This window comes from Ambystoma mexicanum, chromosome 5q (assembly GCF_040938575.1).
Source record: "Ambystoma mexicanum isolate Mex_15411 chromosome 5q, UKY_AmexF1_1, whole genome shotgun sequence".
Classification (NCBI taxonomy): Eukaryota; Metazoa; Chordata; class Amphibia; order Caudata; family Ambystomatidae; genus Ambystoma; species Ambystoma mexicanum.
The window spans coordinates 1269014145-1269027531 of NC_090933.1; the positions used below are offsets into that span (position 1 = coordinate 1269014145).

At 45.5% G+C, this 13387-nt stretch overlaps 1 protein-coding gene across 4 annotated transcripts in view; it reads right to left on the reverse strand.

Moving 5' to 3' along the window:
* The window catches only part of OPLAH (5-oxoprolinase, ATP-hydrolysing), a 664980-nt gene that overhangs the window by 235110 nt on the left and 416483 nt on the right, over positions 1-13387 (reverse strand). For all 4 annotated transcript variants that reach the window (XM_069621803.1, XM_069621805.1, XM_069621802.1 and 1 more), the window contains one exon: positions 7331-7482. In XM_069621803.1, coding sequence (XP_069477904.1) covers positions 7331-7482 — 152 coding nt within the window. The remainder of the gene's footprint in view (positions 1-7330; positions 7483-13387) is intronic.

The following is a 13387-nucleotide window of genomic DNA, read 5'->3' on the forward strand; positions in this document are numbered from 1 at the left end:
TGCTCCCCACTTATATATGCCTTACTATTCTATGCCTGTTAGGTTTCTCTATCCCCTTTATGCAGCCCTTATCTTGCAACATCAATGTTATCTTCACATCATTCTATACTATGACGGCTCACATTCCAAGATGCTACCTCTGCTACCTCTCAAGCAATATTACTGAATGAGGTGAGGATTTGCAAGATTGTGGCCCATACCAATTTTTACCTTTTATGCTTAACTGTACACCTGAAGTAGCCCCTCGCACCATGAGGCGTGGCTTTGCCAGATTGTGCACCCATACCAATTTTTGCCTTTATGCTTACCTGTACACCTGGAGTAGCCCCTCGCACCATGAGGCGTGGCTTTGCCATATTGTGTACCCATACCAATTCTTGTCTTTTATGCTTACCTTTGCACCTGTAGTAACCCCTCCCACAATGAGACGTTGCTGCAACAAGGTATGCCTTCAAGATCCACGTGCATGTTTATAACCCTTATGCCTTGTCTTGCACTTTGTTGACTGTCTTTTCACACTTACTGTAACTAGTGCCTCCATGCCTGAGGATTTTGTGCGCTGCTATAAATGCAAAAATAAATAAATAATACTATCCCTAGTGTGATGTGTACTGTACCCATGTTCCTTCACGCGTCAAGGTCCCTCCGATTGTTTGTTTCTGACATGAGGTTGCATGAAGTGTAGCGTGAGTACAGATGTGATAAAGCAGAAACAATGATAACCCAGAAAACATCCATGCGCCTTCAACTCCAGTAGGGGAGGAAGGGTGGGCGCATGTGAATATAAGCAGATACAAGTACCAGAAAGACGATTATGGTGAGTAATGTATCCCTTCCGGACCTTGTGGATCTGATTAGATCACATGCTCTGCATAGATTAGCGAGCAGTATCTGAAGAGAAGGAGGTGGGAAGCGAGAAGGTACAGTGGTAAAGAGATGTTTTAAGACAGCTTGTCCCACCTGTAAATCTGCTTTAGAGTGTGTGTCAATGCAATCATGCTGTGTGAACGTATGGATGGAACTCCATGTAGCAGCTTTGCAAATGGCGTCTTTAGGGGCGTGTGCAATGAAAGCTAAGGTAGCTCCTGTACCTCTGGTAAAGTGAGCCCTGGGGGTGAAAGGTAAAACTTTCTTGGATAGGGAATAGCAGAGCTGTATGCACTTAACTATCCATCTGTAGATGGCGTTCTTGATATGTGATCACCTTCTCTTCCAGATTCTATGGAAACAAAGAGTTGGTCTGTTTTCCTTAGAGGATTCGTTTTGTTCACATAGTTCCGTACATCAAGTGTATGGAGGCTTCTTTCTGCTGTGTTAGATGGATTTTACAAGAATGTAGGGAGTTCTATGGATTGATTAACATGGAACTTTGAAATGAATTTAGGAGAGAACCTAGGATACGTTATAAGGACAACCATGTCCTTGTGTATAATAAAAAAAGGGTCTTGTACTGACAAAGCCTGTAGCTCACTGACTTGCCTTATAAAGGTGATGGCTACTAGGCATGCAGTTTTGTAAGTAAGATGTTTTAGGCTGGCCTTATGAATAGGCTCAAAAAGTGGACCCATGAGCTTGGAGAGCACAGCAGTGAGATCCCAACCCGGGGGGTGGGGGGAGTTTGAATATAGGGGGGTATAGCCTCTTTACCCCTTCCATCAAGGCCTTAATGAGAGGAACTTTCCACCAGGACACCTTCACCTGTGAAGTGGTGTAAGCTGATAGGGGCGCCAGATGCACTTTGATGGAATTCAATACTAGGCCGGAGTCTAGTAGGTAAAGCATGTAATGTAGAATGTTAGCTGGAGAACATTCTGTTGGGCTCAGTGTTTGTGACGTGCACCATATCACAAATCACTTCCACTTACTGGAATAGCAGTGTCTGGTATTGGGTTTACATGCCTCCTTTAGGATATCCATACACCTTTGTGGAAGATTTAAGTGGCCAAACTCTATGACTTCAGGAGCCAAGCTGCCAAGTTCATCGACTAAGGGCGTGGGTGGAGGGATGCTCCCTTGTGTTGTGTTAACATGTTGTATGGGTATGGGAGCTTGATTGGGTCGCACATCACCAGTTTGAGCAGATGTGGAAACCAAGGTTGTCCCGCCCACATAGGAGCAACCAGGATTAGACATACTTGTTCCTGGTGCAGCTTGTGCACTATTTTGCTCAGGAGTGATGTCGGGGAAAAAGGTTAAGCACATTTCCCTGACCAGTTCATCCACAGGGCGTTCCCCTTGGATCCTGGTTGGGGAAACCTGGACGCAAAGTCTTGGCATTTTGCGTTTAGGCTTGTGGCGAACAAGTCTAATGGGGGGTGGACCCATTGTGAGAATATTCTGACTAGAATATCTCTGTCGAGTTGCTACTTGTGTTATTCTGGTATAGGGTTTCTGCTTAGAGTATCTGCCAGAGAATTGAGTTCCCCCGGAGCATGTTGTGATGTTAGGAACATGTTCCACTTGAGTGCCTACTACAATATTTTTTGGATAGCTTAGACAGACTTTGAGAGTGTATGCCTACTCGCTTGTTCAGGTACAACATGGCAGTGGTGCTCTCTGTGAGGACCTGCACTGTTTGACCTGTGAGATGTTGCTGAAAGGCATGAAGAGCCTTGAGGACTGCCAAGAGTTCTAGGAAGTTGATATGTCTTTGGGCAGCAGCATGGGTCCACTGGCCGTGGGCTGTGTGGAGGAAGTGAACCCCCATCCAGCGAGTGAGGCGGATTGCTGGTGCTGGTGGAATGCAAAAGGGTTTTCCTTTTAGCAGGTTGTCCTTGGACCACCAGCAGAGGGCCTGTACCAGGGTTAGCGAAACAACCACTTGATCGTCCCACTGACCGCTTGCCTGAGACCATTGTTTTGCTAACCATTCCTGCATTGGGCGCGCGTGTGGAACCAAGTGAACGCATGAGGCCATCATCCCGAACAGAGCACATTGCTTTGCATACCGTTATCTGGCGATCGGCCTTGTAGTGAAGTCCTTGCAACAGCATGTTTTGTACTCTCTCGGTTGAGGAGAAAGCCAGTTCTTCTTTTGTTTTTAGGATAGCCGCTAGAAATTGTTTTGTTTGGCTGGGAACTGGGGCGAATTTGAGGAGATTCCCTGGTGATTAGCCAGTCGTCCAGATAAGGGTATACAGGGATTGACTCTCTGCGCAGGTGTGCTGCCACTACTGCGAGCACCTTTGTGAATACTCTTGCTGCTGAGGTGATGCCGAAGGGGAGTACTTGGAACTGGTAGTGCACTCCCGCTTTCTTGAATCACAGATATTTTCTGTGCGCAGGGAGTATTGAAATATGAACGTATGCATCTTTCATATACAATTTTGCCATGTAGTCCCCCCGTTTTAGGACTGAGATTACCTTTTGGAGCGTAGTCATGCGAAACCTTCGGGGTTTGACATATTGGTTCGCTGGGTGCAGCTCTAATACTGGGTGCATGGAAAGGTCTTTCTTTGCACATAGAAGTATGTTGAATAAATATCCTTGTTTACCTGGATCGCTGGGACGATCTCTATGGTGTCCTTCTCCAGCAGAGGCTTTACAACAGAATGCGTTTTTCTTCTGTTGACATTTTCCTGTTTCTTGGCGGGCGGTACATTGGTTTTTGTACCAACTTGATACAATACCCGCCTGCCACGTTTGACAACACACACTTTTCCGATGTTATCCCTTCCCTGGTGAAGTGTGAAATTCGGCCTCCTACTGCAGTGGCATGGGAGGGGACCTGAAGCAGTGTGTCATTGCTTGGGAGCGGTGGAGCCTCTCCCAAGTGAGGTTCTGCCCCTTCCACTGCCCCTTTTATTTCCTTTTTGAAAATTGGAAGAGGAACCTTGACCTAGTGATTGGCCACAAGACAAGGACTGCCTGCCCTGAATGTAGCCCGAGGAACGTTGAGCACCCTGACCCCAAAACCTCCTACAGTTTGAGGAGCCCCGTTGAACATAGGGCTTGTTCTTCAACTATCCAAAGGATTTGAGAGTGTTGTATTCCTCCTTTGCACTCTTGAGGGCGTCTTAGACGGCTTTCCTGAATAACACATTTGGCTCCACCAGCACATTTAAGAGGGTTGCCTGAGTTTATATCTTAAACCCTGATTGTCTGAGCCAGGCGTGGCGCTTTTTGAGCATTCCCTCTGCTATGATGTGTCCTGCATTATCTGCTGCATCAAGGTTAATCTTTAGGATGGAGTTTGATATCTGTTTGCCTTCTCAGATAGTTTTTAACAAATGAGCCCTTAGGGGTTCTGGGACGGCTTCGATTTGGTGTTCCAGGTCGTCCCATTTATGGCAGCCATAACTAGCTAAAAGCGTAGTTTTGTTGGCGATTCTGGTCTGGTATGTGGAGGAGACCTTTCTCCAGAAAGTATATATTTTGTTGCTTTCCTTGACTGACGGGGCCTCTGCCGACACCATGGGAGTGCCTGCCCTCTTTCTGGTGGTGGTGATCACTAAAGAATCTGGTTTAAGCTGACCCCTAATGTACAGGGGGTCAGTGGGTACCAGTCTTAATAGTTTCTCTATTCTGGGGTTGACCACCCTTGTGAGACTAGGCGCCAGTAGGGATGGCTGGACGCGTCTTTGTACGGACTGCAGGAGCGGAATAAACTGGGTGGCGGACCTTTTTGTCTACCAGTAGGTTTTTCCACAAAGTCTTTGTCGGCCTATGCTTCCTGAGTGTCAATATTAAAGTGTTGTGCCACCTTCAATAGCAGTTCATTGTACTGTAGTTGGTTGGCAACAGGTGAATCTGCTACCGGTTGGTCCTGGTGGTCTGGTGACTGGATCACGTAAATGTCGTCATGAAATTTGTCTTGGTCTTGGCTATAAAGGTCTCCTTGAGACCCTGGGTCGTGTGACCCTGAGGGGTCGTCTTAGTACAAGTCCTGAGAAGGGTCTTGGTAGGTCGAGGCTGGGGTGACTAGAGCAGAGGTGCTAGGCTGTGGCTCAGGATAAGACTATTTGGCAGGGGGCTGCTGTGTTGAGGTCCCTGGCTGTGAGGCATCTTTAAGGGTTGACAGTTGGTCTGTGTGTCTGTCCATAAAGTCCACAAAACCGGACATCCTTCTTAAGATTTTATTGAACTGTTCAGTTACATAGTCGCACGAAGGTGGGAAACCTGACATGATAGGGGTGGTCTGGGAGGGAGTTTGATCTTTGTGGTGCATAGCCCCTGAGAAAGAGTCTACAGGGGGGGCAGCCTGTGTGCTTTTCGGCACTGACGTGTTTCTTAATTAGCTCCTGCATTTTCAGCAGTTCTTGGGGGACGCAGAAGCGCCTTTCGCCACCTGTTCTTTGGCACGCGAAAGGAGGGACTTTTTGTGTGTGGTATCCGAACCGACCTTTGGTTTGGGAGGCCTGTCATGAAGCGAAAGCATATGCAATGGTCCAAAGGACAGTGAAGAACCTCAGGCTTTCTCTGTCGACACCGCATGGGCTTCGACGCTGGTCGGTACCATCGAGAGTCGGCTGTGGGGTATGTTTTTAGTGTCTTTGTGCTTGTGTGTGCCCTGGCCGCCGGGTGTCTTCTCCATCACAGAGCCTCCGGCCTGTTTCTTGGAGTCGGGGCCCCGCACATGGGGTTCTAGTGAACCATGCTGGACTCATGACCCCGATACTGCCCTCGCTGGAGTCTTCTGTCACGTTGATGGAGGCCTAGGCCTGCATGGGGTGAGCAGCCCAGTGTTTACAGGATTTACAAACTTTTTCGGGGTGATCCCTCGGGAGACAGTAATTGCACACTCTGTGCGTGTCTTTCCACAGGAATCTTCGGTGGCAGGTAGGGCAAAATGTAAAGGGAGTTTTGTCCACTATTCTTTACAAGGGCAAATTGGCAAGAAAAAGGGGAAGGGGATGACAGAATATGCATTCTCTAAAGAGGTCAGTATGAAGAACTCCCCCCTCTCTCCCTACTGTGTAGGCCACGTCTGGTCATTCATCAGTCAGTCGTCGACGATGAGGATGTTCGTCAAAAGCCGTCAAGCATTCTGTTGGCTGTGTGGCAAAGTGAACAATAAAGGAAAGAAAGTCTACAATTAAACGTTCAACTTATTAAGGGCATCAGCCTGGAAGAAAACTCTGCATTTGCGACCAACTCTGATGGCGGAAAAAACAATATCTGAGGCACCACGACGCGTGAAGGACCATGGGTACAGTACACGTCACACTAGGGATAGTATTACTAACACGCCCTGTCGACATCCGTATTCGAGTTTCGAAAACAAATCTTGGAATACTCTGCGACTTCCACTAGATGTCGGACTATGCAGAGCAAGTGATCTAAGCAGATCCACAAGCTCTAGAAATGAGGTTTCTAAGGTTCTTACCTTGTTATGTATTTGCTTTCTTTGCTACACTACAGTTGCTAAGATTGTTTTAACTATGTTCAAAAGTAGTGTTAGTGCTCTGTAGCCAAAGTACACCAAATGTGAATGAGTGTATAATAGTATTGAACGTTTATTGTGTTACTGACCTCTGTTTTTTTTATTACTAAGAGTTGGTCTAAGGCCTCAATAAACAATTGCATGTTTATACATTGTGGCCAACTTGCGTTATTAGGAGTGTGTGAGCTTAACTGAACCCGTTACGACTCTCAAACTCCTAAATCTGAGTCTTGCCGCTCAGTCACACTACCTTGATAGACGTTAGTTGTTTTCCCTGTTTACCAGAATAGGGTAGCCTCTCAAAATCTGATATTTTTGAAGGAGTGATAAGATGCTTGGTTGGTTTGTGCTGCCTTAATGGTTCAGCTATGTGTGCTGGAGCATGATAGCTATAACTGTGTCCAGTCCAATAGTAAAGAAAGGTGGCACATGACAATTAGGATTTTGGTGAAAACCAAGAAGCGAGGATAATCTCATTGCATGAGTGTAGACGTTTCAAATGATAATGCAGATAGCCAAAACAGCACAATGAGACTTAATCATGCCTGCATTGGTCAGTGGAAGTACTGCAAGAATTGTCCTTGTAAAATGGGCAGTTATCAGGGACATATGATAAGGCAATAAGTGTCAGAGGCTGGTGGCAGTTTAATGGGTGCCTTTGATGCAAGGATGAAAGCAGTGAGCAGCAACATGCTCCAGGCATTCTCCTTTTGTGACATTCTGCAGCATGCTACATGTCAATGCCTTGCCAACTAGGTGTATCAATTACCTAAGCCCTTTCCCCCAAGGAAGGAAAAGTGATACCCTGTTATAAAACCATTTAACCACATCCAAATGTTGATTTGGATCAGTTAATATCATCCGATGGACTACACAGGACAGATCAAGACTTTTTTGAAAACTCAAGACAAATGTTCCCCCCAAACATTCCACCGCCATCCTTCTCACCTGCAATACTCATGAAACGGTGGGAGAAGATGGATAACTGGATGGCGTCCAATTCTGTGGAAATCGTCCTACTGCATCCACTCCCAATGTTAATCTTGACATCGCCGAACTCCGTAATTGAAGCTGTGCAGTCTGGCTCCACTAATATTGTACTGATGGACAGAGACAATAAGTGGAAGGGACACATCAGTACATGGACTCACAAGAAATGGGGGGTTAACCCAATTATAAGCGGTGTGGAGCAATTCTCCAACAATAGAGCTGTAGGGAGTGAGACCAAGATAATAAGTCAAGATTGGAGGCATGAAATGGAGCCAGAAAGAAACCTATTAGATTGATGTATAAGAGAAGCTACAGGTAGCAAGATCAAGTTTGAATAAGGAAGTAGAGCTTCAATAAGTGACACCTGATTAGCAGCATGAATGTTAACTGGATGGAGAAACAATAGGCATGAAATGAGCTAGAGGAAAGGAGACAGTGATTAGCAGCATGCAAAGGAGCTCTAGAGTGTAGCACCCATATCAAGGTGTGTTGTAGACCTTGAGAGGCCAATGCAAGTTTATAGGCAGGGGTGCAATCTAGCCTAGGACAATGGTAGGAACTGGAGATTGGGGAAGAGATATCAGGATTAGATGCATGAACTATAGCTGTTTGCAGTGACAAATGTTTAGAGGAATGAAGAAACTCTGGAGAGGATAGTTTCTAAATAAAAGTGAAGACGAAGTAAAGAATAGATTAAAGGCAAAAAATGTTGAAAAAAAAAAGTCGAATTGTTTTTAATGACGTTTTTTATTCTAAATGGGAGAGTTCCCCCCAGCCCCCCTCCTTTTTTTACATGCTAGAGCCAAAAAATAAATGTAAATTAAAAAATAAATTATTCAACTTTTTTGTCATTTTTTTTTTTTAGATTAAGACTTTCGACTTTTTTTTCTCAATATTATGACTGCACACCGCGCTGGAGCAAGGGGTCTCAAGGAGAGAGGCAGGAAATGGAGCTGGAGAGAGTGAGAACAAAATTCAAGGCTTGAACTTGACATAGAAGAAATAAAGCCAAAATTAGAGACCTGAAGTAGACTTGAAGGAAGTGACACCAGATTTAAGGTATGAAGCAGATTTGAAGGAAGTAACACCATATTAGAGACATGAAGTACACTTGAAGGAAGTGACTCCAGATTAAAGGTATGAAGCAGATTTGAAGGAAGTGACACCATATTAGAGACATGAAGTAGACTTGAAGGAAGAGACACCAGATTAGAGGCATGAAGTAGACTTGAAGGAAGTGACACCTCTAAGGAAGGCATGGTATTAAACAGTAAAACAGACACAAGTGATCACAGTTCAAGGGTGTTTATTGAACTGCAATTGGGTTTGAAAAAGGCCTATCTAATCCTAAATCTAAAGATGGGAGCAAGCTACGACCATCAAATAATAATAACGCAGTGCTAGTGGTGTCTTATCAAACTAAAAAGGGCCTATACTAATAAACCTATTGCCAATCCTTCCTTCTAAATACAAAGGTTCCCAGTCAATTGGTCGAAAAAATTTGGTCGACAGGACAATTGGTCGACACCATTTGGTCGAATGCCAAATGGTCGAATTTTTTTTTTTTTTTTTTTTTACACTTTTTTTTTTTTTTTTTTGGGGGGTCCCCCCCCAACCCCCTTTTTTTTCTATTTTTTTTTTTTCGACACACGAAAACCCACAAAACACATATATATATAAAAAAAAAAAAATTCGACCATTTGGCATTCGACCAAATGGTGTCGACCAAATGTCCTGTCGACCAGTTTGCTGTCGACCAATTGACTGGACACCAAATACAAATAGTGTGTGAAACAATGTTATGCAAAAGCAAAGTGTTCAAGAAATGATATGTCAGGATATTCAAGCCGTTGGCTCCCCTTCCCCAGGTTTTCAGCACGGGACAAAACGGCACACTCGAGCTTCGCACAGTCTCTAGCTTCTCTAGCACAAGGGTGCAGTTCAAAACCTCAACATCATGGCCTTCTGTGCCAAAGTCTCCTTGCCATTCAAGGTCTCTTTTCCAGAGGGCCTGATATAACATGACAAATATCAACGTTCCTTTTTTCTTAGGACTTCACATGTACAGATTCTCAGGTGATTTTCTGTTCAACCCGAATCCCCCTAAGCCGGGCTCCGACCCACTTTAACACAAAGCTTTCAGTTGATCTCTGCCAGGCTCAGTGCAACTTTATCTACTTTGCCACAAACCTTCTTTATTTTATCAACATCGAAGACTTTCGAGTGTGAGCAGTGTGAGCAGGATTTAGTTTGACCCGTCGCAGGACCACTTCGATTCACAATTCTCGACAAATCTTTCACTTTTCAGCTGGCTACCTTAGAGAGACCTTCAATTGAGCACACATGCGGTGCAAGACCACTCTGTCAAAGGTATCGTATCTTGGTTTCAAAGTTCAATCACTCATCAGCAGTTCAACTTTACTTGCATCTTTTATCACAAGTATTTCAAACAATGTAAGTTCCAGCGCTCGCCATACAATGTTGCCACTTGCTGTTAGGCAGAAACCTGTACAGTTCCCTTAGGGACCACTGCAAAATATTTAAGACTACAGGTGTTTGGCAGTAAACCCACTTGGTAGCAGTCTGTACCACACAGATTCACTTGGTAGCTGTGGCTGAGCAGTCAGACTTCCCTCAAGAAGAGTTAGGCAGTATACAGAGCATACACAATAGGTACAGAAATACAGTAGCACAAGCAAACACTAACCAGAGCTTGGGTGTAAAAGTATATAATTATTTATTTAACACACACTTATAAAACACACTAGCACCAAATTGGTAAGATAAGTTCAAAACACAATCACTATTATCATATGCACATCCCTGATTACTTGTTGGACAAGTCTTAGTTAACACCACTTATTTCCAGACAGAGGTGAGCGCTTAAGGTTCGATGGCACTCCAACAAGTTAAATAAAAAGGGAGAGAAAAGCAGAATTATGGAAACATACACACTTAACACTTTTTAAAGAATCACAGCAAGTTTAGGAAGGCACAGTCTACTGGTGAGAAAGGAGGTCTAGGCGCCAGGCCCACTTTCAAGGGAGCCAGGCGGAAGATGCCCAAGATCAGAGTCTTTGAAGTTTGTGGAGGTAGTTCGAAAAAGGTTTAGTTCAGTTCAGAAAAGTTAGCTAAGGTGTCCCAGGCTAACCCAGGTTTGAGAGACAAGGATTTAATACACCTGTTCAATCGGTTGCAAGGGAAGCCAGGCGGAACACGGTACCTTAAATGGGGAGGATCCTCCAGCGGGGGCAGTTGTTCCTGGCAGCGGGTGCAAGTCGCAGCGTCGTCCAGAGGAAGAGAAGATCTCGTCGTGGAGGAAAGATGAAGGTCGTTGCACTGCCAGGAAAGAAACCAGCCGCGGAGTTCTCCGGTACAAGGTACTACCCTTTCGGTTTGCGGTAGTGGTGAAAACGTGGTATCCCGGTTGCCGGGGTGCTTGGCACAGGCAAGGCGGCCACGAGATGCTCCAGGAAGGCGAAAAGAAGGTAGACTGGTTATCCCCACCAGTCGCAGGAAGAAGACTCTTCGGGCTGGAGATCTCCTCTGTCGTTGGGAAAAGTGGTGAGAAGGTTCAGCAGGGCTCCACCGGTGGTGTCGTCGTTGCAGGCCGGCTCAGCTTCTCCCTCCTCGGATTCTTAGGTCCTGTGGCGACTTCTGAACTTCCAGTCCCCAAAGCCCTGCTTTTATGCAGCACACCCCCATTCACTCAGCCTAGCTGTCAATCAAACATGCTAAGTGGTTAGCCGGCCGGCTCACCACTTGAGCCAATCACACAAGAGTGCGACTTGAGTTACCAAGGTAACTCAGTCCAGGGTGCCTAAACCCCCTCCCACACCCCCTGTGGTACCCAGACAGAGTGGCACAACTTTTGGAGGCTTCTGTGGAGAAGCCCGCCAAAAAGTGGAACAAAGGGCTCGACTTGGGTTGGAGTCACAGAAGAGAACACAAACGCCATTTTAGAATCGAGTTCTGGAAAAAAAAATACCAACAAGCGAATTAATATTAAATAAATAAACCGGCGGTATGTTCGAGGCTATAAGAATTTAATAATTAAAGTTGGTAGCCTCGAACAATGGGAAAATCCCATAGAGATATATTCGCGGTCGAATATAAAAAGTAGTATCCACTGCCACCAGCCAAAACTCGATCTGGGGGGACGGAGACGTTCCCCCTCGAACAACAGACCCCGAGGCAATTGAATTGCCCCGACCAGTATGTCCACAATATGATGGTTTGTACTGGTTTCTGTTCATAATTTGGGACTAGCAAAGCCAATGGTGACTTTACATGCCCTGGGAGACAGTAGTCAGTCCCAGGGTATGGAGTCTATGTTGGGGGGTCGCTACGACACCCCTGGGTTACGGCACGGAGGGTGCTGTGTAACCCACATCAAAAAAACACATGGAAAGTTAAAGGAACACCTCAAATCATGCCTAAGAGTGGGAGGAAAAGAATCTCACTCTTATCAGGAGAGAAAAAAATAAACCCCAAAAAACCAGCAAAGCTGCTGGGGGACTCACTATGTTTGGGAAATTAGCCTTACAGAGAATTCTCCCTAACACTTGCAACCTTGGCTTCAACACAGACCGGTCTTGTATCGGTCTCACCGGCTGCGTTGATTTCACTGACGCTGCTTTGTTCTTGGAACCACTGACATTACCACAGCTGCTGGTGATTCTCCCCGCCTTGATTATGGACACGGGAGGGCCCTGGGTATCTGCGACACACAATGCAGGATTCTTCAGCCTGTTTTTCTGATCTTACGCTTTCCAATCTTGAGGGTTCATGAAAGCAACGGTTCCTTGTCGAAAAGGTCAAGGGAACTTCCCTCCTTGCGATCCCCTTCTGTTTTGCCGTCTTTCTTCTCTCGTTAATCTGCCATCTTGGAACTGCTGTGTCCTTGTGTATTTTTCCTCGCTCAGAGTGTGCTCTCGTGCTCTGCCTTTTATCCATGTGGGGAAGCTTAACGGAAGTCAGGTGTGTGTGATGGTCAGTAATTGGCTAACCTTGCCTGACCATTGTATTGGGACATGTCAAGTATACGGCACAGGTGTTAGGCCTTTTTCTCTCATAGCGGGTTGTCCGTGAGAAAGTCGTGTTGTAAAGGGGGTGGCAGATAGAGTTCCAAAATATCCTACTTGGTAGGATGGGCTAAAGGTGTTACAGGGAAGGGGATAATGCGTCAAACCATCCGGTGTCCCACTCCCCTAAAACCTCTCACCCAGGTGATCCTCCCGCACTGCTCCACCCCAAGAACTGCATCCAAAAGTGATGTCCATGTCCTGGCCACCTGGATGACAGATCCCTGGACACAAGTGGGTGAGACACCTTCTGGTTTCTCACACACCATATTAGAGGCATGAAGTAGGTTTGCATGAATTGACACCAGATTAGAGGCAATACATAGGTTTGAAGGAAGTGACACCACATTTGATGCATGAAGTATACTTGAAGGAAGTGAAACCAGAATAGAGGCATGAAGTTGACTTGTAGGAAGTGACAACAGATTAGAGGCATGAAGTACAGATGAAGGAAGTGACACCACATTAGAGGCATGAAGTAGACTTGAAGGAAATGACACCACATTTGATGCATGAAGTAGACTTGAAGGAAGTGACACCAGAATAGAGGCATTACGTTGACTTGTAGGAAGTGACAACAGATTAGAGGCATGAAGTAGAGATGAAGGAAGTGACACCACATTAGAGGCATGAAGTAGACTTGAAGGAAGTGACACCGGATTGGAGGCATGATGTAGAAATGAAGAAATTTACACTACATTAGAGGCATGAGGTAGACTTCAAGGAAGTGTCACTAGATTAGAGGCATTATGTAGGTTTGAAGTAAGTGACACCAGATTAGAGGTATTACGTAGGTTTGAAGGAAGTGACAACAGATTAGAAGCATGAAATCAAGTTAAAGGAAGTGGCCCGCGTTACAGGCATGAAGTAGAAGGAAGTAACACCAGATCAGGGGTATTAGGTAGACTTGGGAAGAGGCATGAAGACTTGA